This window comes from Melanerpes formicivorus, unplaced genomic scaffold, assembly GCF_026170545.1.
Source record: "Melanerpes formicivorus ecotype bairdi unplaced genomic scaffold, bMelFor1.0.p_v2 SCAF_19, whole genome shotgun sequence".
Lineage (NCBI taxonomy): Eukaryota > Metazoa > Chordata > Aves > Piciformes > Picidae > Melanerpes > Melanerpes formicivorus.
Genome location: NW_027142371.1, coordinates 6,146,034 through 6,170,351, shown reverse-complemented (window position 1 = coordinate 6,170,351; position 24,318 = coordinate 6,146,034). Strand labels below are relative to the sequence as shown.

The 24,318-nt window shown below is 41.5% G+C and overlaps 2 protein-coding genes across 2 annotated transcripts; one reads left to right on the top strand and one right to left on the bottom strand.

Moving 5' to 3' along the window:
• Positions 1 to 1,537: 1,537 nt before the first annotated feature.
• Positions 1,538 to 7,514, bottom strand: MOCS3 (molybdenum cofactor synthesis 3). The gene has a single exon (XM_068149932.1). The coding sequence runs from the start codon at positions 7,511 to 7,513 to the stop codon at positions 6,101 to 6,103; it is 1,413 nt and encodes a 470-aa protein (XP_068006033.1). The 5' UTR covers position 7,514; the 3' UTR covers positions 1,538 to 6,100.
• Positions 7,515 to 7,623: 109 nt separating this feature from the next.
• Positions 7,624 to 18,168, top strand: DPM1 (dolichyl-phosphate mannosyltransferase subunit 1, catalytic). The gene is made up of 9 exons (XM_068149933.1): positions 7,624 to 7,763; positions 8,622 to 8,721; positions 10,646 to 10,679; positions 12,682 to 12,758; positions 12,888 to 12,913; positions 13,817 to 13,912; positions 15,348 to 15,416; positions 16,127 to 16,241; positions 17,814 to 18,168. The coding sequence occupies exons 1-9, from the start codon at positions 7,657 to 7,659 to the stop codon at positions 17,916 to 17,918; spliced, it is 729 nt and encodes a 242-aa protein (XP_068006034.1). The 5' UTR covers positions 7,624 to 7,656; the 3' UTR covers positions 17,919 to 18,168.
• Positions 18,169 to 24,318: the final 6,150 nt, after the last annotated feature.

Below are 24,318 nucleotides of genomic sequence, written 5' to 3'. Positions count from 1 at the left end.
GATACAGCTCTAGCCTGATTCTCACTCTCTCAGGAAATAATGTAATACTATGTAGCCCTGATGCAGAACAGGAATAGCTGCTTTTCTGGCTGGAAAACTTGTACTGCAAAAGCATTAGACTGAATTTATACCAATTTGCTTTTCTGATAAGATTCATAAGACAGATATCATTTTGGATGAAGGCTATTTTTTGCTCTCAGAATGTGCATGAAATATTAGAATTGCAAGCACCTGACAATAAAAAGAACAAGAGGTCAGGGCAGCACCATCACATTTCAGTGGCTTCGACAATCACCCGATCAATCATATGAACTGTAGTGTGGAAACAAGATTAGATTTACACATCTAGTGACAACAGGCTAGGGAATGAGCAAACAAAAACTATTCTCCTTTCCTGCTATTGAGACCAGAACACACCAGTGGCAGATGACAAAGAGGGTCCAGCTGTATGGCTCAAGCTGCTGGCCACATAATAAAGATGATGATGTATTTACACTCTGAGTGACCAAGCACTTCTACTGCTTACTAAATTGCTTCCTTAGGATCTGGTCACCAGAGTGAGATTTAAACACAACATGCACACAGTAGAGACTGGGGACTTGTCCAAGAAGAATACAGTCAAAACTTAGCAGAAACAGTGGATTTCTTCTCAATCTTTTGCCTTATTCATGAAATCATTACTCTCTTGGGCAACTCTTATTTGAAAAGAAAGCTCTGGGAAATCTTTGTGCCTCCTTCCTAACTGTGGGCTCTAATCAGGTACTGTTTCTTTTCCTGTGCTGTATTTGTTTTTTCCCAAGATTTTTAAGCTGCAGTGCAAGGTAAGCAGTGGGGCTGAAGTATTTAACCAATAGTAACATAAACCACAGAAGGTTAATACCACAAACCACGACGTGTGTGTGTGTGTGTGTGTTTTCCAGTGGTTTACATTAGCATTTGCTAACTGTGCTCCAAATTTTGCTACCCAAATACATTTTAATATTTAACACTTCTCCTGATCTTAATGTAAGAGGCAAAGTGCCCACCAGAAGTTCAGAGGGCTGGTACTATCTCTCAGTCCGTTATCGCTGCTTTTGATTGCCGTTTTCTTCTTCTCCCAGCTACTCTCTTTGGTGATGGAACTGCTTAATATTCAGCCTTAGCATTTCAAAACTACTCAATTAGTTCTGACTGAAGTCCTGTAGTCAAGCAGCAGAGTTTGTATTTATCAAGCTTCTTGCACCATTACAGACAGACCATTACATTACACCTTTCTCATTTGGTGTGGAAATAACCTATTCAGTGCATTGTAATATGTGATCCTTCCTTCCAGCAGGGAAGGAAGTTCTGTGTGGGAAGAACTCCAAATAGCATAAGAAAAGATGATGTTACTGGATACTCTCTTGTTTTTCACCAGATTCAGTAAACTGCAAGCAATCTGCAAACTGAAGCAGTAAGAAAGTATCTTCTCACTGTCAGCACTTTGAAGAAACCAATTACTTCCCTACAGCAAAAATAAACAAATGAAGTCAAGGAGTTTTCTTTTCAAGCTTTGTGTTTTAGTGTATTTGCTTTACCAAGCATCAATGCAATTTAAGATCTTTGTATTTACAAAGCCACAAACTGCAAGACATTACATTTTACAAGGTGATTGCTCTTTCTGGAATACACAAGAACGGTTTGTAAATGAAACGGTATAACATTATTCCTCTTTAGTTTCCTCTGGCTCAGATAAGACTACTTGCCAGACAATCTCAGACAAATGTTACCTGGTGTAGCTCAACACATTTGCTTTCACCCACAAGGGGCAGCTGCCACCTTTTATTAGTATTAGGTGATTACATGTGAATAAAAGGCAAAAGCTTTCAGTGTCATACCAGAAGGATTACAGGCGCTCTCTATGAACTTTTACCTCGAAAGAAAAAGCAAATCCTCACAACGTCCCAATCCACAGCTCTTCCGAGGGCATCATAGCTCCCACTGACATCAGCAGGCCCCAGCAGATTACAAGAGTACAGTCTTGTAAAAAGGACAGAACAGCAGCCAAAGGCTGTTTAGATTTTATGCCCTAAGTCCTATTTCACAAAACAGGAAAGACAAAAAGGAAACATTCTTGACTTCTCAAAACCCCCTGCCCTAACCACGTGAGAAAACTTGCCCTGCTTTTCAGTCACGGTAAGAAGGTACTAGCAGTACCTCTGCAGTGACACTGTCAGTGTAAGATCCACATTTAACTTTGCCCTGGTATTTCTAATAACCTTTCTTTCTGTACACTTACCCATTCTGGCTGTAAAAGCATTTCAAAACAGCATGTCAAAAAATAACCCTCTGGCGAAGTGTCTCCATAAAACAAGGCTTTGATAACTTACCCTAGAAAGAGAATTTCTCTTCTAATTTCTTATTGGAACGTTTTAAAGCACTGCTCAATTGCCCTGTTTTGTTCTAGGCTCTTTCCCAGGTCTTTTTTCAAGAGAACCAAACAAGAAGACACTTTTACAAGTGAGCCTCAGCTCTTGCTAAGGCTGAGCTGCAGCTTACAACAGAGGGAATGATTTGGTTTATAAACTTGCAGTGCCACCTAGCAAACATCTTTAACATTTTTTCTTCTGCTGCAGTTTTACAATGGACACTCAGAGCTTTCCTATTAAAAGAAGACAAACTTCTGCTTGCAGTATTTAAGACCTCTAGAGCAGAGTTTTACTTTGAAGAGTTGAAGAGTTACGTTTTCATTAGAAATTATGCTTACAAATAGGATGATAAAGATGCTCACAGAGCTACAACTCCAGTATATGAACTATGACAACTGGATTTGCACATATCCCTTGTACTTTTATTCCACAAGTAGTTCCATTAGTTGTTGGGGCTTTTTTGTTTTGCTTTGTTTTTCAATCATACACTTTGATAGTAGGTGGCTCAGTGCTGAAGTTTTTTGGAGTTTGGGGTTTTGAGGGAAAAGTGGCTCCTGCCACCAAAATGAGGAGAATTTTAGCTTATCAAGGTACAGTATTACCTTGCAGATAGACACCTCTTAGGCTTGCCTGAAAGCTAGACCAGCTTGATTTGTCTTGTCTTAAAACAACCACCATGTCCCAGGACGAAACAACTTGAGGTATTTAACTCTGTGCCTGAACTGTGAGGCTACCCCATAGACCTACAGGGGGAAACATTAAAATGCAGTCATTCAGAATAAGTTGCAGCACTTTCTCTTCCCCTAAACCTCTAACAGGAAGTTGTTTCTTTCCTAGTTTCTGTGCCAAATCCTAGTAACCGATTTGAAAGGGAACACAGCCACACAAGCAAAAAGAAACCCCATGACATCAAGAGCAAAGAATGAGAGAAAAAACACTCTGCTGACTGACCTCATCCTTTGTGACAACACATCTTAGACCAACTGCACTATAATCTCCTTGAATAAAGCTGCTTGTCTTCATTCACAGTGTCAACACACACCAATATTTAGACAGCACTTTGGCAGCAATGCAGAACAATACAGTTTTATTGCTTCTCTTAGAATTTCAAAGCAGATTTCTGCTACTTAACTTCCTGGTGAACAGAGAAACCACATATACAGAGCTCAAGAAGTAGTCAAAACAAAAGATAAAAAGTTTTTAACAATGGTTTTGGCTAGGTTGGGATTCTATGATCCTTGAATTTTCAGCCTGTCTCCAACGAGTCCAGCACTACTTGAGGGCTACATTTACAGGAAAACTGTGTATCACTACAGCAAGCTGTAGTGATACACATTAAAAGCCCCAGCTTTTAATGTAAAGAATGAAATTCTGACGAGCACTACAGACCTTCTCTTTACCCAAGATGCATGGCAGATCCTCTCCTATTTGCTGAGAATTTTATTACTCTCCTAAATCGAGGAAGAGAATGTTGTTGGATTTTTTTCTCTCTTTCCCAAGAAACCTACATTTTGCATATCCTTTGAGGTCAGAACTAGAACCACTAGAACTAGGGCCAGTAGTTCTTTCCAAGAAAACCATCTCTATACTCTATAGCCTGCAAGTTTTGCAGATAATTCTCTTTATGCAAAGCTAACAGCTGCACTTCAGATGCTGTACTCCCACACCACCTTTGGACCTCAGGCCCTACAGGTCAGCAAGAATGGACTTTCAACAAAGCCATTTTAATAGGTCATTGGAAGTTTGTCTTGTCAGCCTGACTTGGTGCATTTACTTTTTTGGGCTATTTCTGATAGCATTCTATGTTTTGGGTCCATTTACGTTCATCCTTATCACTGTTTTTCCACAGAGTTCTCCAGATCCTTGAGGTGTTGATCCTTTTGTATACTTTTGTGCAAAAACTCAGTCTGGTTCCCTGTTTGAAAATGTGTTATACACAGCCTCCAAAAAATCCTCCACCAATGGCTTTAATGTCAGCTCCTTTTTCCTTCACAGGATTTGTATACATCTGCTGCCAAAACATTGCAACAAGGGAAAATACTTCACATGTGATTTCTATCCACTGGAAGCACTCCTCAGATTTAGAATCAAAAAGTCTTCTCCTTCTCCCCAAGTCCATAGGTTCACCTTGCTTTGAATGATGGAAAAGCACTCAGGTGGAACTTCACTGGGTATTAAGAGAACTACTGCAAGGTTACATCTTGTTTCAGTCTCATGACATCAGGGTAAAATAAGATGTAAACATAGGTCAGGTATTTCAAATGAGACCCTCTGGTTCCCAATTCCCAAAAGCTGAAGCCCACCGAAGGCCAGATGCTCTGACTGAACCAAGCCTCCACAACCTGTCTTAAAAGGTCCAGAGTGATGACTCTCACTACACACCACAAAGCGCTCATGCTTACTTAAGTCATGGCCTTCAATGTTTTCATTGTCCTCTAAATTGCAAGACATGACTCTCTATAAATTCATGAACTGCTTCATGAGAGACTAAGATTTTTACTGGTAGAACTCATGGCACGTTGTGATAAAGTAGGGGGTGTGGATGTTCTCAAATCTATTTTACTAAAATATGCCTTTTTGACTACTAATTATAACAGTAATTGTCTCCCTGCCCCTCCCCCCCTTGTAGAACATGAAGATTAGTCATGACAGGTGTTTTTTTTCTTCCTCAGGAAGGAAATCCACACCTTAATTAAAAATAATAAGATAATTACTATGCTTAAGTGATGAGGACTCAGGTAGCTCTCTGTTGAGAAGCATTTTATTTAGTCTTTTCATTTAGTCTGTGAGAACATTTTAGATCTGCACAGCTTTTTATGCCAGTTAACAGAACAATGCAGCACAACGGGGGATATGCAACCACCAGAGAAAACTTATCAATTATGTCTTTGTGCTTGCAGAAAATAAAAAAGTTTCTTTTCCTCTCTCACCCTCATCTCTAAAAGTCTGTAATTTCCTTACAAAAGCATTTTCTGTACGTTTTACAAACTTTCTGCGCTCAAATTCAGGTCTTGTTAACATTTAACTTCAGTTAACATTTAACCTCAGTTTCTCCACACTAGTTGGAGGATTCATGGATTTTGCCAGCCAACAAACAATGGATGGCCCTGGGAGTCCTTAACAGAACACCCTTGCTGCAGGTGCTGTCATCTGCAGTGAGCACATCTCACCCACAAATACACAATACCTTCACAAAGAGCTACAAACAGTCTTGTCAGCACTGCTTTGGCTTAAGTGCTACTGACCAGCTAGACATTAGCAGTGTTTGTAAATCACTGTTTCTGTTTGTTAAGCAGTTAAACAGAAGGAGTAAAAACTTCCAACCCTTGACTCCAGTGCATTATCAATATCCAGGTTAATTAGGGGTCCTTCTCAATCATCACATGCACAATTCAGTAGGTATTCTAATTTTAGACTGTTAAATAATAACCAAGAAGCATTTATTTCCATTTCCATGGAGAATTTCACATTTTATAAAAATAAGACATCTAGAAAAAACATGGGTTTGGAAAACAAACAAACAAACACACACACACAAAGATTACCATAAAAAAAAAGCTCAAAAAACTGTGGTATGATAGAACGATAGGGGTTGGAAGGGACTTCCAGAGATCAAGTCATGTCCACCTCCTGTTATCCACACAAAACTGTCAGCACAGAGAGGATGAAACTGTATGGAATTTACTATAATTTTTTTTTTTAACCATTTAAATCTAATACTGAGGAAATGTTGGGTCAATTTTAGTGGCCCAAGCCATGAGCCCCCCTTTAATATCCTTAGCTAACACAGAACCAAATTCTTTGACAGGCAACTCCTGGAGAATCCTTACAGCCTTCTGAGAGTCATTTCCTAATTTGCAAACAACATACACAGGCAAAGATGTCTGGCCATTAGTTCTTTGTTTTTCTTCACAAATTATTCTTTCCAAATATTCCAGATACTCTTCATCTTTCTCTTCCAATTTACTCAAAGGAATGTGGATGGCATGTACCAGGCGACAGATATCCACTTCCACCTGAGGACGAACATCTAGCAACACATGAGGAACTTGCTCATCCAACAGTTTTTTGTATTCCTCTACAGATATCCTGTCTTTACTGGACAGCAGATGTAAAGTTCTACACTTGTCTGTTGCAGAAGAACCACAAAATGCTTCATAATCCTGAAGGCAGGTGACAGATGGATCGTCGCCACAAACAGCACAGTCTGGTTTCTTTGATCTTAACTTGATGTTGCGAAATCTCCCTTCAAGAGCATCAAACATCAGCATGAACTGATTAAAGGAGGAACCTATTCCTGAAGCAATCTTCAGCACTTCCAAGGCCTGGATGCACCCCATGATGCCTGGCACAACACCCAGCACTCCCCCATCTGCACAGTTAGTCACTGTCTCTGGTGGAGGGGGCTTGGGGAAGAGACACCTGTAACACGGCCCTCCCTGGTAGTTGTACACAACTAGCTGCCCCTCCAGCCGGAGGGCACTGCCGGACACCAGGGGCTTCCCGGCCAGAACACAGGCGTCATTTACCAAGTACCTGGTGGGGACGTTGTCGGAACAGTCGGCGATGACATCATACTGCCGCACCAGCTCTAGGGCAGTACCAGGGCTCAGGGCACCGCAGTAGGGCACGTACTGAACGGTGGAGTTCAGCAGCCGCAGAGCTGCCGCGGCAGATATGGCCTTGGGGAGCCCTCGGCGAGCCTCCCCGTGCAGCACCTGCCGGTGCAGGTTGCTCGTCTCCACCACGTCGTGATCCACCAGACCCAGGCGGCCAACACCGGCGGCAGCCAGGTACTGGGCCAGTGGGCACCCCAGGCCGCCGCAGCCCACCACGAGCACGGAGGAACGGGCCAGAAGCAGCTGGCCACGCACTCCCAGTTCAGGTAGCACCAGCTGCCGGCTGTACCGCAGAATGTCGGCCGGGCTCAGAGAGGCCTGGGCGGGAAGAGGGGGGAGCTCGCCGGGAAAGGCTGCGGCACACTCCTCGGGGGCCACAGCGGCCCCATCATCACCCACAGCACCCTCCACCAAGACGGCGGCCAGCCGCTCACGTAAACTGCGCAGCTCCTGCTCCCGCTGGCAAATCTCAGCGGTCAACCGTGCCGCCTCCGCACAAGCCGCCATGGTTACGCGAAGCGCAAGCGGAACGATATGCCACTTCCGCTTCCGGCGGCCCGCCTCCAGCGATAGGGCGGTTCCGGCAGCGCCGCGGGCACTGATTGGCTGCGGCGCGCCCCCGTCGGTTCCGGGTGCGTCAGCGCGCCGATATGGCACCCGGCAGCGTCGACAAGTTTTCGGTACTGCTGCCCACCTACAATGAGCGAGAGAACCTGCCCCTTGTCGTGTGGCTTCTGGCGCGCACCTTCGAGGAGAGGTACCGGCTGCAGTGGGTGGGGATGCCGTAGCCCGGGTTGGAGGCAATGTGGGGATTAAGCGTCCAGGGGTCCCTGCACAGGCTGGCTCTGAGCTCCTTCCCTCCGCCTGGACCAGGTGCGAGCTACCGCTCTGCGGAAGAGAGAACCCTGGCAGCCTCCTTGCGAGAGGAGACGGTTCTCAGACCTGCAGGGAAAAGCTGCTGTACCAGCATGGAACGAAAGTGCCCCTTCGGGCGCATCTGGCAGTTGGTGAGGAACGGGCTCAGTGGCGGCTTAAACACCATCGGTGTGAGGTTTGATAGAGCGGAGTTGTGCACAGCTGAGCCAGGGAATACACCTCCGTAGGGCTTACAAAGTGACATCGTACTGTAAAGTAAACGCGTTATCCATAGTATGTAATTAGTGATGGAAGTTACCTATCCTGCAGCAAAGAGCACAGCTCTTCTCGACGTTAATTAGGGAAACAGAGTGACCCTAATCAGGTCTGGCATGTGCTCTGATCTGTCCTGCACCGGCTCCTATAGAAAGCCCTGCCAGGTGAGGACACAAAAGCCATTTTAGTCTTTCACCTTTCACAGTCACAAGGCTAGAGCTGAACGCTGCAGGAGCGCTGGCATAATGGCGAGGTTTATATTGCTGCAGTGTGCTATGAAGCAATTGCAGCTTGAGACCAGAAATAGTGACATTGAGTCATGTTTTATTGCAATGAGCACAGTCTGAGAGCTGTAACAGTAACTATAGCTCATATCTCTAACGGCCAGAAAAGCACTTTGTATTCTGTTCTTCAATTTCAAGCTTTTCAAAATGACATAGGTACTGAAATTGGATTTTCCATTTAAAAATGTTTCTGATTTCAGTGGAAACAATTATGAAATTATCATCATAGATGATGGAAGCCCAGATGGGACACAGGAAGTTGCTGAACAATTGGAAAAGATCTATGGATCAGATAAAATTGTGAGTTGTATATTCTGTGGTTTTTTCAGTTTTATTCTATTGAAAAGTGTTTGGAAGTCCTTAGAGAACTGGAATGGAGTCCCTGGATTTTGCACTGTCTTCACATCCTTGAACAAGTTATTAAGTGTTGCACACCCCTTTACACAGATGTAAAATTGCAGTAGTTGTGCAGTTGCTTAGCAGCATTAAGAGCTAATGTGCAGAATGGTGAATGAGTATTGGCACAATTGTTGCAATACTTTGTGCATTGCTGTGCTATTGAGTAATGACTACTGGTGGTGGTTTGTGTACTTTGTGCATGCCTGAGGGAGTGATGAGGTTTGGATAAACTTTAATTTCATTTTAAGTGGCTGCAGTAATAGGGAATTGGGAGAGATGAAAGCTAGTTTGGCCTTGTGATTTATTTTTACTCTGTCTAGTTACATGCCTTGATAATAGGACTTTTTAATATATTCTGTATAACCATCAATTAAATACAAGATAGTGTCATTTATTTAGTCTTTATGAGTTACTGAAGAACCTTTTTTTTTGGCAATAAAAGCTTTTTCACAGAACAGTACAACCTCAGCACTTAGCTTTTGTTCAAGAGTTTTGTGCTGTAAGCAACGTCAGACTCTTTCTTAAATCAATTACTGTGTGATTAGCAAGAGAGCAGTTTAAGATAGTTGGCCTCTCCTCACTGCTTAAAACTTCAACTTTGAAGTTTAATCTCTGAGACAAGCGCACTTGAATAGAAGAATTTGACAGAGGCATCACCATCAGCTCACACTGACATTACTGCAGGAGGTGTCAGTCAGCTGGGATTTGACATTAGGTCAAGGGGGTTTTCCTGATTTTGGGGGAGTTTATTTATTTATTAACCTGAAATTCTTTTCTTGGTTCCCTGAGCAAAACCATTCTTCTGATTTGTGCTCAGGAGCCAACCAGATTTCTAAGCATGAAAAGTATATTTAAAGTTGGTTATACACCTTGAAAAGAGCAATTTGAAGGTGTCACTTATCACAGTATAACTAAGGTTGGAAGAGACCTTGAGGATCATTGAGTCCAACCTGTCACCACAGACCTCATGACTAGACCATGGCACCAAGTGCCACGTCCAATCTCCTCTTGAACACCTCCAGGGACTCCACCACCTCCCTGGGCAGCACATTCCAATGACGAACAACTCGCTCGGTGAGGAACTTTCTCCTCACCTCAAGTCTAAACCTCCCCTGGCACAGCTTGAGACTGTGTCCCCTTGTTCTGGGGCTGGTTGCCTGGGAGAAGAGGCCAACCCCTTCCTGGCTACAACCACCTTTCAGGTAGTTGTAGAGAGCAATGAGGTCTCCCCTGAGTCTTCTCTTCTCCAGGCTAAACAATCCCAGCTCCCTCAGCCTCTCCTCATAGGGCTTGTGTTCAAGGCCTCTCCTCAGCCTTGTTGTCCTTCTCTGGACATGCTCAAGTGTTTTGATGTCCTTCTTAAATTGAGGGGCCCAGAACTGGACACAGTACTCAAGGTGTGACCTAACCAAAGCAGAGTACAGGGGCACAATGACCTCCCTGCTCCTGCTGGCCACACTATTCCTAATGCAGGCCAGAATGTCATTGGCCCTCTTGGCCACCTAGGCACACTGTTGGCTCATATTCAGGCGGCTGTCGATCAGCACCCCCAGGTCCCTCTCTGTTTGGGAGCTCTCCAGCCACTCCAACCCCAGCCTATAGCTCTGCATGGGATTGCCATAGCCAAAGTGCAGCACCCAGCACTTGGACTTGTTAAATGCCATCCCATTGGATTCTGCCCATCTGTCCAGTCGGTCGAGGTCCCTCTGCAGAGCCTTTCTACCCTCTAACTGACCAACATCTGCTCCTAAAATTAGTTAAAAGCTGTACTTCAAGTAATATATGATTATTTTAATATATATGTTTACTTTAATATATCCTGCAGCTTCTAAGACCCAGAGCAAGAAAATTGGGCCTTGGTAAGTCCTGATGGAAATAACTCAATTCCAATGTATTAATTGATTATAATATATAAAGTTTCAGGGGGAGGGGGGGAATCACAGTAAAGCCTAGGATATGTTAATCAAGTTTGTCATTATTTAATTAAGAAAAAACAGATATCCTAGGAAGTCATCATTGACATTAACATTTGTAGTATGGAAACTATCCTAAAATAAACTAGATCTGTTTCCATCTGTTAAGATTCATATTCCATCCTTATCCCTCCTCTCTTAAAATAGGACTGCAGAAAATGATAAAATGCAATACCTGGTTTGAGTTCTTGCTAAAAGTCTTGGCAACCCCCAGCTCCTTGTGCTGGTAAAGCATTCAGGAGTGTCTTGTGTACTGAGTTCTCCAGTCCTGTCAACAAAAATAAAACTTTGATTTTGATACTGAATTGTCTCTTGAAATTCAGCTTTCTGCACTTTTTCTCTACATCTTTCGTTTATCTAAGGAACTGCAAAAGGTTTCCATACCTCTGTTTTCTGCCTTTTCATCATCTGTTCTAATTTGCCCAGTATTATGGCTTAAACCTGAGCAAAGGTAAATGTTTCATTTACCATATTTCCTAATTTTGTACAATAACCAAATCTGGGGTGCTCCTACTGTGCAACTTTGCAAACCACGTGGACAAGAAAGGCAATACAGAGACGTTAATTAACTAGCTCAGTTTCCTGGGAGAGTTCCTGCCAAGGATATCAGCTGAGTGTGGGGTTTTTCTTCAGTTTTATCTATTCCTGGTGAAGTTAATGGCAAGACTCTAGCAATTTGGATTAGTGAGGAGCATGTGCCATTTATTCTGCTGTGCTGCCATACTGCCTGTGGAAGCAACACTGTCTTTGAATGATGTGACTTGGGTTAGAAATTGCACTGTTGAGAAACTTCAAGATGAGGACTTGTTCCAGCTCACACTAAGATAGTTACACCAGTTCATACAGGACAAATAGCATGCAACAAAATAGAGGTTAGGAAGAAATTCTACACAGAGAGAGTGATTGCCCATTGGAAGGGGCTGCCTGGGGCGGTGGTGGAGTCACCATCATTGGATGTGTTTAGGAGGAGACTTGATAGGGTGCTTGGTTGCATGGTTTAGTTGATTAGGTGGTGTTGGATGACAAGTTGGATGTGATGATCTCAAAGGTCTCTTCCAACCTGGTTTATTCTATTCTAAAATAAGAAAAAACCCATACTGTCTCTAGATTTGGTTTCAGGATATAATTCATGGTACCAAGGAGAACAAAGCAAAATCTGTGTACTACTAATAGTAAATCCTGCATCTAGAAAGCAAGTTTTTTAACTGCCAGTGACTGTTTTGCTGTCTGTGTCCTATTTCCAGTTTTCTGGGGCTCACAGAGCCTATGGCCCTTCTGGAAATACGATTTCAGATAGTGTCCCACTTAGCAAGTCCTATTTCTCTCAACATTTCTAGTGCAGTAGTAGGGTTTACTGCTGAATAGAATAGAATAGACCAGACCAGGTTGGAAGAGCCCTTCAAGATCATAGTGTTCAACCCATCAACCAATCCAACCCACCTAAACAACTAAACCATGGCACCAAGCACCCCATCAAGTCTCCTCCTGAACACTTCCAATGATGGTGACTCCACCACCTCCCTAGGCAGTCCATTCCAATGGGCAATCACTCTCTCTGTGCAGAACTTCTTCCTAACATCCAGCCTAAACCTCCCCTGGGACAGCCTGAAACTGTGTCCTCTTGTTCTGGTGCTGGCTGCCTGGGAGAAGAGACCAACCTCCACCTGTCTACATTTGTGTTTATAAAACCTAGCACTGAAATTGTAGGGCTGAGGAAAAGTAATTTTAATGCTTGAACCCTGACACATCATTTAAGAAATACATTTGAGTAGTTTGTTGTTGATCCTCTTCTAAAATAACTTAAGAGATTTTAGGAAGTAAGTGAATACTGTGCCTCAATAACTGCATATGTTACAACAAGAAAACATTCCTGTGCTGTTTCCACCAGGCACTGCTTATATTCATGGAATGAAGCATGCCACTGGGAATTTTATTGTTATTATGGATGCTGACCTTTCTCACCATGTAAGTTTGTATTTTATGTACTGTGGTTTTAATCTAATAATTAAGTTTGCTGTGTTGCTTGTTGGGTTTCTTGGGTTTTTTTACCCCCACCCCCTTTCTCTTTTCTAATCTCTTTTCCTTCCATTTCAGCCAAAATTTATTCCAGAATTTATCAGGTAAGTTCCAATTGTTGTATGTGAGAATGACTTCTGAAGACTTACTGTTGCATAGTAATACTTGAAAGCTTTATATTCTTGTATAGGTGTAGGCATAGTAAGAAAATTAGCAAGGCAAGAATTCAAGTAAAAGTGATTGGACCTCATTAGATTTGTCCTAAAACCATCCAGTTCCTACTGGAACTCAAGTCTGAAGTAACACAGAGCATGTGCGGCTAAGTACTTCCCTTCCTTGTAATGGTTGCTAAGCTTTGAAAAGCATATATAAATGTCACCACCTAATTCCAATCATTTCATCATATGTGGTGTAGGGATACTGAACAGAGGACCTTATCCTGGCTTGTTTTCCTACCTCTTACCTCCCTGTAACACTCAATTGGTGAGAAATATCCAACAGGCATTGTGGCCTGAGGGTAGCACTCTAATTCTCAACTTCCTAGCTTAGTAGTACTGGAGGCTGTAATTTCAGGTAAGGCTCTGCAGCAGTCAGGCAGAGTATGGACAGATAGGTCCAGACTTCCCTCCCCCTTACTATGGGTTTGTGTACATTAAATATTGACATCTGTATTTAAAATAATCCTGTCATTTATACTAGAGAGACTTCAAAAATACATAAGCTGCTCTTTCTAAATTATTTATGAAGTAGCCCATGAAATTCTGTGATGTAGTTGGGAAAAGATAATCATAAGATTCCCTGGAAAAGCTCTTTATAAAAGAACAAAACATGTTTTTAACTGCATCATGCTAATAACCACCATAACTGCTGCTTTCCTCTCTTACTCACTCAGAGGATTATGAAATGCATGCAAAAGTTTGTAAAATACTGGCTTTGTACTTGGATTATTGTGACATTTGTGCTGTCTTCATACAAATGTTCTTCCTGGTAAAACCAATTGTTTATAGAAAGCAGAAAGAAGGCAATTTTGATATCGTATCTGGCACAAGATACAAAGGAAATGGAGGAGTGTACGGCTGGGATTTGAAAAGGAAATTAATCAGGTCAGTATTTTTCTAGGTATTTACAGATAAATGTGTTATTTAGAGAGAATAATTCCAAGCACTTGATCTGTGTGAGGTGAACTGAATCTTTAGCCAATAGTACTGGGTGCTTCAAAATTGTATGAAATGCTGGAAGCATGCATGATCTCCAGATTCCTTGGTTAAAACCCCTGAGGAAAGATCACAAAGATGTGACTGGGCTCAAGAAACTGGTTGGAACAGTGAACAAATCCTTATGGCATCTGGTTGGGAAAGTCCTTCAGCTTTATCATCCAAAGAATGAGCTGAGATTATAACACTTCTGTCAAGGTTAAGAGGCACATTTAATTATTTGTAGTGGTCCTCTCCCTAAAGAGTAAATCCCTGGCTGAACCCCTCTGTTGACACTTTGATTTGTCCTAAGTTCAGAATTGTCTGACACAATCTGAGTCAATAAATCATTCCTTAGACCTTACTGGAAAACAGTTACATGACACTAGGGAGAAGTTTCACCCAAAAGCAAGAGGAAAACTCCTGTCAGGGTTGTGTAAGCACTGGGGGGCTGGCATCTCAGGTTTACAGGGACTTACAGATTTTGAGGAGGTAATGGGCAAGTTTCTGCACAGACTTTCTTACACCTATGTATGTGGATAGGCTTAAGTTAAAGGTGATGGGTATGTTACTGTAAAAAATAGGGAGCAGAACTTGTGTTACCAGTCTGATCTGGAGATGGTATCACAGGGCCTGTATGTGGGTTTCTCCTGGGTTTTTATGGCTGGAATAAATGCTCATATTTTTGTGACTATACAACAAAAAATGGGAGAGAGCTGAATAGACATTACAGAGGTATCCCTTTACATCATACTGCTCTTCTTACCAATGCATAATATATCCCTCAGCAAAACAGTTGTGACTGACTTTCTGGTCTCACAGTGTTTTTTTCATCAGTGCAGCTTATCCTTATCACACTGTGCAAGCAATGTAAACCAAAACTGATCCTTGATTTTTCCAAATCCAAGTTTCACATTTGTCCTGGAACCAATTTTATTCTCCACTTACACTGAATGTTGGTCAGAATTAAAATGTTGATTTGACTGGTCTCAGTTCTTTTTGTTTTGTATTGTACCAGTGTGTAGATGTTATGCCAGTTCTACCATAAAGACCCAGATTATAAGCTTAATTTAGAAGAATCATCTTCTCCTTCATAGAGAAGTTCTACAAGCTACTAATCATTTACATTTGAAAAAGAACATGTTGGGGTTTAATTTTAACATTCTATGGTTCTGTCATTTATTAGTCAAATCTAGCAATGAAAAGTTATTGGAAATATAATCATTTAATAAATAGTTTGGGGGGTTTGCTAGTAGGATGATATTTACTTATTTTCTGGAAATCCTGCTGGATCTTTCTGAATTGTGTCCTGAATAATTTTGACACTCATGGTTTTCTTCCACAGTCGTGGTGCCAATTTTCTAACTCAGGTTTTGCTGAGACCAGGTGCATCAGACTTAACAGGGAGTTTCAGGTATGGCTCTGGCTTGTAATTAATGAAATTATTTGAAATTAAGAAACTGCTGAACAAGGAACTGCAGTAAGAACAGGCTTTTTCTGTGGAGTGTTTGGAAATGAGGCTGGTGAGAGGCCTCAAGCACAAGCCCTACGAGGAGAGGCTGAGGGAGCTGGGATTGTTTAGCCTGGAGAAGAGGAGGCTCAGGGGAGACCTTATTGCTGTCTACAACTACCTGAAAGGCGGTAGTAGCCAGGAGGGGGTTGGTCTCTTCTCCCAGGCAACCAGCACCAGAATGAGAGGACACAGTCTCAAGTTACGCCAGGGGAAGTTTAGGCTGGAGGTGAGGAGAAAGTTCTTCCCAGAGAGAGTTGTTAGCCATTGGAATGTGCTGCCCAGGGAGGTGGTGGAGTCGCTGTCCCTGTTTTAGAGGGGATTGGACGTGGCACTTGGTGCCATGGTCTAGTAGGCATGAAGTCTTGCATGACAGGTTGGACTTGATGATCTTTGAGGTCTTTTCCAACTTTGGTAATTCTATGAAGGGGTGTAAGAAATCATAGACTAAACTACAAGAGCTGTTGCTCCTATGATTTTGTTCAAGTTGGTTTGGTTTGTTTCAAGTAGTGATGAGTTGAGCGAGTTGAGATTCCTATACCATGTCTTGATTTCCAACGTTCAGAAATTGTGGTTCAGGTTTCATTTTTTTTTTTTCCTGTAATTGTTTGCAGGTTATACAGAAAGGAAGTCTTACAGAAACTAATGGAAAAGTGTGTGTCTAAAGGATATGTCTTCCAGATGGAGATGATTGTTCGGGCTCGACAGTTAGGCTTTACTATCGGAGAGGTACGGTAAAGATTCTGTTCAGTAACATTGTGCTTCCATTTAATTGTAGACACAGATTACTGGGAGCAGAGGAGATTTTGTGCACTTCCAAGGAGAAGCAAGATTTCAAAACTGATAAAAGGAATTGCATATTTGGAACTCTATTTTTCCAGCTTTTCACAGTCAATATCAGATCTGGAGGTACACTTACTCTCCTGGCTGATTGGCTTTGCAGATCCTCCCGTTTCCCATTGCCATTTCTTTAGCTGCATACAGTTTTACAAGACTCCTCAAAGGAGGAAAAAGTTAAAATATACTGAAATAATTTTGTTTTCTTCAGCAGCCTGATTATATTTCAGATTTATTCTTTTTTTTTTTTTGTCCTTTTATTACCTTTCCAACATTCCAGCTATCACTGATTTCTGCTTCTAAACTCTGAATGTGCTGTCTAAAGTCACAGAAAAAGGAACTCAAAAATGTTAGATCCTATGTTTCTGCCTTTTCTGTTTCATTGAACTGATCTTGCTGGTGTCTTTAAAGGTGGTTCACTGGAATTCTCTCTGCAGTCAGGAGATGTCACTTCTGACATCCTGAACTGACTACACACTCGCTGATTTCCATCCATGCCCTGTAGATCAGCTGTTTATAGTTGCCTGGATGCTATACTGGGATCATCAGAGGGACCCTAGAGTCATTGTTGAGTCTATCTGCATGCCTTTGTAGGTGTCTTCTTACAGTCTTCTTGCCCTGGATTCTCTTCTGCCATGAACTGATCAGCAAGAATTGGGAGAAATCCTCAGTTCTGGCACAGATGCATGGGTGTGGTGATTTCTGTGTTCCACTTGCCAGATGATTTCTGGATGCAGCTGTCAGCAGAACACTAAGCCAGTTTTTTTAATCACTTCTGCAAATGCTGTTTCTTTATTTTAGCCCCTGAAGTGTTTCAGTTTTGCATACAAACACGTATGGAAATTATTGAATATCCTGAAACAGTGTCGGCAGAATGTTCTGTCATGCGGGAAGCTGCATGCTCCTAACATATGAGTAGTGAGTTAATCTGGACAGTGTGATCACTCTGAGGAAACCAGAATTAGTGTTTTAAATGTCCACTAATCCTGTAAATAACCTATTAAATGGTCAAAGACTGATAAAGACAGGTATTGCTTGTACAATATGAACTAACTGCCGTATTCAGATGACATCTGGCTAGTGGTGAGGCTGAGCAGAATGCTGCTACATGGTGGTGGGATATTCCTGCCTTCCTGAGGCGTTGACTCAAAGGTATTGAATTTAGCTAATCCCCAGACTTTTAGTACACTTCAACTATTTTGTTCTGACTATTGTGTCATCCAGCCACTGCATAATGTCTTTGCATGATATTTAAAGGTCATAAACCCAAATAGTTCCATGTTTCCTCGCTAAGGGGCAACATTAAAGCCACAGGTAAGAAGAACTGACACAAAGGAAGCCAATCTGGTGTTTGTCTTCTTCCCATGTCTGAACGTGCTGTGGTTCAAAGGTCATTCTTTTGTTTATAGAAGGCCTGATCGTTTAGGTTTTGAACCTTAAAAAGAGTTTTGCTTGTTTCAACAGGTTCCTATTTCATTTGTGGACCGTGTCTATGGAGAATCTAAACTGGGAGGCAATGAAATAGTCTCCTTCTTAAAAGGACTCTTGACCTTGTTTGCTACAACGTGATAAATCTATCCTAAATGAAGTTCTTTAGAAAACAGCTTTCTGGTGTCAGTGTGGTTTTAAGTTTGATAACTTGTATAGAAGAGTTGATTGTAAACTAACAATACTACAAACCACCATAATGAAGTAAATATGTTGCATCCAAAACTTCTCCCTTCAGTGGACTGTATGCTAAAACTAATAAAGACTAATGCTTGATTCTATTTTTGTGTAAAAAAATAATGAAGCCTTTAATAAAGAGCACAAAGCTAAATGGTTGTTTGCATTAGAAATCAGTCATTCAGCAGAAGCTAAAGATGATTTTGAAATAAAGGCAAGTGAGGAGATTCAAAACCAAATGACAGCATTGCAAAATCCTATCTTTGTTTCTGTGGTTTGCATGTATTTTCAATGCAGGCAGATTGGTTCCCTCTCTTTCCTCAGCACACAGCCACACACATCTTGAAGCAGACTCACACAAGAGTTTCTAGAGAACTGATAGTAGCTGGTGTAGCTTAAGTGCAAACAGGGATGTGTACAGTGATTTGTTCTTGGTGAAATTGCTCCTAGACCGGAAAGGAGGAATGTTCTTGGGATAAGGAAGAGAGCTGTATGTGTGGAATAAATCTGTCTTTGGTGTGTTACTCTAGAAGCAGATGATTCCCTTTTCCTATTTTCTTCAGAAATTAAACATTTTTAGAATCTATAAAACAGGACTGGGACATCTCACCCACCTTTGGGGTGACAGAAGACAATTCACCTCATGGCAGGCATTTCAGGAATACTTAGGCCCAATAAGTTTGCAGTGTGAAATTTCTTTGTTCCAGATCCAGAGTAATATTACTTTTGGTCTCGCTGTTTGATAAAACCAGAACTCTTAACTTATGAAGCCCTTGTAATTAAATATGCACTTGGTGGGAGGAGGGAAGAAGTGAGAGAATGAAATTATTCTGATAATGGCTTTGTATACATGAAAAAATTCCTCCTGGGGGGTGTGTGGGGGTAGTTCTTTGAATACCTGTATCAGAAAATTAAATGGTAGGAGAGGAGAACCAACAGTGTCTTGCAAATGATGGCTGTTTGGCTTGTATTTATCTGCATTCCTTTATTACCCTAGATAGAATGGTTAATATTTAGCAAGCCTGTAGATAAAAGATACATTCATATTTTAGACATTTATCATACTCAGTAACAAAAATTAATCACAGAGAAGTTTAAAACAAAAGCTAGTGGACTGTTTTAGAGAGATTCCTTTGCTCTTTAGTGAAGTTGTGGAGATTGTGATAGTTTTCTTGTTTCTGAGTATTCAGAACAAACATGTCATACTTAATTTACCTTAAAATAGTAATTAAGAAGTAGCTTTAGGTTTTGAAGCTACCTGTAACTGGATTACAGTGAGTTAAATGTACATTTTGTGACATGTGTCTGTGCTTTTCCAGCAAATCATATAATTTCATTTGGTGCAGGCTCATCAGATCTAATAATATACAGAACTAAGGTCTTCAAGCCACTGACATCTCCAGTGAATAGGTTTCCTCTGTTTACCTTTTGTTTGAAAGTTTCATTGCTAAACTCAACTTTTTCAATTGAAATAGGTACAAAATTCTAATGACCAAAGAGTGAGCTTTTAGGTGTTTATTCAGCTTTACATACCACTGAAAGCCAGCTGCTAGGACACAAATTAAGCCTCAGCAAGATCATATTTTTCTCAGACTTCATGTAGTGAAATATAACTGAAATCCATTATATTAGTTATTCATCATCTAATTGCTGTGAATGATTTAGATGTGTGTGGTGCCTACTCTTTAGCGATGAAAATGAGCTGGTACATCTCCTTCATTTATCTGTTTATATGATTAGGTCTGGAGCAAGGTGCATTTACATATCAATTAGCCTGTTCTGTGTGCTTCAGGATGGGAAAGTTTGGAATGTGACAGGGCTTTATTCAGATTTTACATAAATAGTTAATTACTGTGCTTAAAGGTAATGGTGTTTGAGTTATCAAAGAAGTGGTGCTACAAAGAAACAAACAAAAGCTTTTATGGTATCAGGGCACAAGTGGATGTTATGTAAGATTTCATGAAACAAGAAGAGGTCACAAGAGTACAACTGATTTCAGTAGAATCATATTATGCTAGGGGTTGGAAGGGACCCCTGGAGGTAGAGTCCAGCCCCCCTGCAGAGCAGGAACACATAGGGTAGGTCCCACAGGAATGCATCCAGGCAGGTTTTGAAGATCTCTATAGAGAAGGAGACTCCACAACATCTCCGGGCAGCCTGCTCCAGGGGTCCATCACTCACAGTAAAAATCTTCTTTCTCATGTTGAGATGGAATTCCCCATGACTGACTTTATGTCCATTGCCCCTCTCCTTTCACTGGGTATCATGGAAAAGATACTGGCTTCTTCCTCCTGACAGCCACCCTTCAGATATTTCTGGATGTTGATAAGGTCCCCTCTAAGCCTTCTCCAGACTACACCCCCAGATCTTTCAGTTTTACCTCATGAGAGATTCTCCAAGTCCTTTCCTCATCCTCTAGCTCTCTGTTGAACTTTCTCCAGTAGTTCCTTGTCCTCTTGAACTGGAGAGCCTAGAACTGTACACAGTACTCCAGATGTAGTCTAACAATAGCCCACACCAATCTGCTTGTAGAAAGCATGACTGAAAGAAGCCAACAGATCCAGTGGGAAGCAGGAGAATTAAGCACATACAGGCTTTCCTCAAGTTGGTAGAATACATATACACAGACATGCATATTTCACAGTTTATACCATGAGAGCCGTCTGGCTTTGGTTTGGTTTTTCCCTAGCAAAAAGACTTTCATGAAAAAGCAGGGCCCTGGGCTGCACATAACTCCGGGAATGCTGAATGCACTTTCAAAAGTTGTCTTGCAGTAAGTTTTCAAAGCCTGAACTCCAGAAGAGTTAATTCCTCTTTGTGCACCTGACCCTCCATGCACTTATGGAGGGGAGAATCACAAAATACTATTCTCTTAACATGAAGTGAAAAACAAAATAGAATCATTGCCCAGAACTGGCCTAAACCACCTTTCACCCTGCACAACTTTCTTTCCAATGAGTTTCTCCACTGAGATGACTAAAACCATCTAGTTCTAAAGTACTGCCTGTCTTTGAGCACTTGGCTCGGGCACTGTAGGACCTCACCAGTACTTAAGCCTTGTTCTGTACATAGGAAAACATTGCAAAGACAAGCTCCAAGACTGGATTCTGTCACCTCTGTGAGAATTAATGAAAAATAAATGCTGTCATACTGTAAGCAGTGGTCAGAGGTCCAATAGAGGTCCTTCTCTAATATAGCTAATATCTTTTCAGCAAATAATGGTATGAAATAACCATGATGCAGGGCAACTTGAACTGGTTTTGACTTCAGCAGAAATTCTTTTCAGTTAATTAAATTTGCTCTCAGCTTCTTTTAATTGAGCCTCTTTGTATTTGAAGACCACCTATGTCAATTTTTAACATAAATCCCCAAAATTATGGAAGAATGGCTTCTGATGTAAGAAGGAGGTGATGAGGAATGGCCATGCTATCTTATACAGTACGCAACAATGGATGCAAAATGACAGCAACAATGAAACATGGCTACTATGAACTTGGCCAAATACACCATCAGCAATACAGGGTCTCACTGAAGCCAGAGGTCAAGAAGGACTCTTTATAATCTAGTATATGGACTCTAGGACTCTATATAATCTAGTGATATGATGAGAGGTGACTGGTTTAGATTCGGTAGTAGGAAGAAATCTTTCACTGTGAGAGTGATAAGACACTGGAACAAGTTGTCCAGAGAAGTTGTGGGTGCCCTCCCCCTGGAACCGTTCAAGACCAGGTTGGAATAGGCTTGGAGCAACCTGACTGAGTGGAAGGTGTCCCTGCCCATGGCAGGGGGGTTGGAACTGGAAGACAGTTACAAGATGGCTTCCAATCCAAACCATTCTATGGTTCTAGTCTTGCATTTCTTATTTCTTGTGTCCCATTTTATTTTTCCTATTACTTTATAGACTCAGTCTTGTCTTTCTCAGACAAGCCACATCACACCTTGCTATTCTCCAAATGTCAGTGGCAGACTATAGCAGAACACCAGTCCTATGGTAATCTTTAGAGGTCAGGTGCCTAGAAGTCCACACAATGTATTAACTATTCCTGTACTGTAATGCCATTTATATAGTGGCATTTTAGTTTGCAATTCCTTTTGTAACACCACTGCAATACTCTGCTTCCTTGTTTTGGCTACCACAAAACACTGACTTGACATTTACATGGAATTTTTCATTTCATGTCACTGGTTTTGCAGTTCCACATAAATCAGCTTTTCTTAATTACATCCATATTCATTTCCTATGAAGGCACAAATACTCTGCTAATGTACTTTCTCTATTATACTTAGGAATCTGTGCCTGCAAGCACTCAATCATTTGGCAAGAACAGGAGCTTTAATTCCTTCCTGGCTTAAATCAGTATATATTGTGGATATATTTGTTTGGGCATGTTTAATGAAGAGGGGGAAGGAGGTAACTCAGATTATGCACCAGTAATACTCACTTTCACCTGAGTGGCAAAGTGATGACCTTCACTGGCAGACAGACAAGGCTCTGGGAAGATCTCTTGTTCTGTGATTGTGAGCTAGATATTCAATGTGCTGTATGAAAAATCCTACACAGCAGGCTCAGTCATTCAGACCCATTAGACAGCCAAAACGTGCCAGATTTGAAGCGTGCAGTCCCAACAGTTGAAGTTAAAGAATGGGTCATGGACTTTTGCATGGCATGTCATTAAGATTACCCTTGACCTATGTTTGATGCTTGAACTCTGGTTTAAGAGTACTTCTGAAGGCACATCCCCAGTCAGAGCCCTGACTTAAGCAACCCTGGTTTTTTACTGCATAATCTGAAATCCCAGCTGATAAAGGAAACACATTCATTGGGGGCTACTATATTGATACTGCCACTTAACCCAAGCACCTACATGGCAGGTGGACTGTGAGCAGCTGTTGTCTCCTCACGCCCCTAACACCCTCAAAAACCCTTGTCTCAGGGATATGCAATACAGATTTGTACCCTGAGGTAGGGATCTTGTCACTCTTAGTCACATGAAGATTTAGGTATGTAATTCACAAGGTCAAGCAGTTTAATCCCTCTGACCTAGATCATTATGGGTCTGAAGCTGAGGCAACCCTTCAGACAACCAAAGCACTGTTAACAATCTCCAACTGAATGTGAAACCAGTATCAAAATAAGATCCCTACCTTATCTGGTTTGGGTCTTTTGGGTGAGGATTTGTCTGATCTGAGGTCAGAAGGAGTTGGCTTTAGTGTTTTGTTTTGGTTTGGTTTGGTTTGGTTTTAAACCTCAGGCTTTAATCTGAGCCTGCAATAAAGATGTATCTGGTTGCTAGTATAAGCACTATAATTGGCTTTCTACAGTGGACTCTGTAGAAAGCCAACTACAAGGTTATATTATCTTCCCCATATCAGCAGTAAAAAGTAATGATAACTAATTGATAATAATTATTTAAGGGTGTATCAAGTTTCCAAGTATAAGCCTGGATTGAAATCTTGGCACACATGAATTAAATGGCAGATTGCCTACTAAGTTCAATACATGGACAACTCCAGCATCAGCTTTTCAAGGTTTACCATGCTAGAGCTGCAGGCAAATGTTAACATTAGGATCAGTGTGAGCATCATTTTCTCCTCTGTGCCTGCCACATTTTTCCTTCTTTCTTCAGGCATGGTGGCCATTAATAACATCTTATAGATTGTGATTGTTGCTGTTCAGGGGGAAATATACTGGGACTGGAGAGAAGGAAACCAAATTGCAATTTTTAACCTAGATTTACATCTAGAAGCAGCCCCTGAGAGAGGGATTTCAACAAAGTAGCAGTGGACAAAGATCACCACATAGAAGGTTATTCCTGAAAGGTTAGTTGCACTGACTATTGGTATTGATGGTGCATCAGAATAAAACCAAAAAGAACCCCAAGCTACTTTGTGTTTGGCTCACAGATTTCTTTCCTGTTTTGACTTTTTGCAAGCATTACCCCCCTTGAAGGTGAACCCAGACCAAACTACAGCTGAGAACCTGATGTTTCCTGGGAACCTGAGGATAGTTGTCTAGCTTGTAAAACACTGTGAGGAAGGGGGAGATCTGAGCACTAAGTGACACTTCTGCTTTTGTTCCAGAAGAGGAAAGATCTTGACTGAACTCCTACAGTCACTGCTTGAAAATGCTGTGGGGTCTTCCATCTTACTACTTCTGCACAACTACTGGGGAGATATCCAGGAAGAAAATAACCAGAGTTACTTACTACATGGTGAATTTCATGATACAATTGCAGTGTGTTTGGACAGCTCTTGTTCCTAGCTTGCTCTTGCAAAGAAGGCATATGGCAGAACTGTTGATGGG

What these genes read in the sequence shown, in the direction of transcription:
- MOCS3 (XM_068149932.1), bottom strand. Translation starts at nt 7,513, where the DNA reads ATGGCGGCTTGTGCGGAGGCGGCACGGTTGACCGCTGAGATTTGCCAG.
- DPM1 (XM_068149933.1), top strand. Translation starts at nt 7,657, where the DNA reads ATGGCACCCGGCAGCGTCGACAAGTTTTCGGTACTGCTGCCCACCTAC. An exon ending in GCGCGCACCTTCGAGGAGAG is followed by an intron (nt 7,764 to 8,621) that starts GTACCGGCTGCA and finishes TTCTGATTTCAG; the next exon opens with TGGAAACAATTATGAAATTA. An exon ending in GACTTAACAGGGAGTTTCAG is followed by an intron (nt 15,417 to 16,126) that starts GTATGGCTCTGG and finishes AATTGTTTGCAG; the next exon opens with GTTATACAGAAAGGAAGTCT.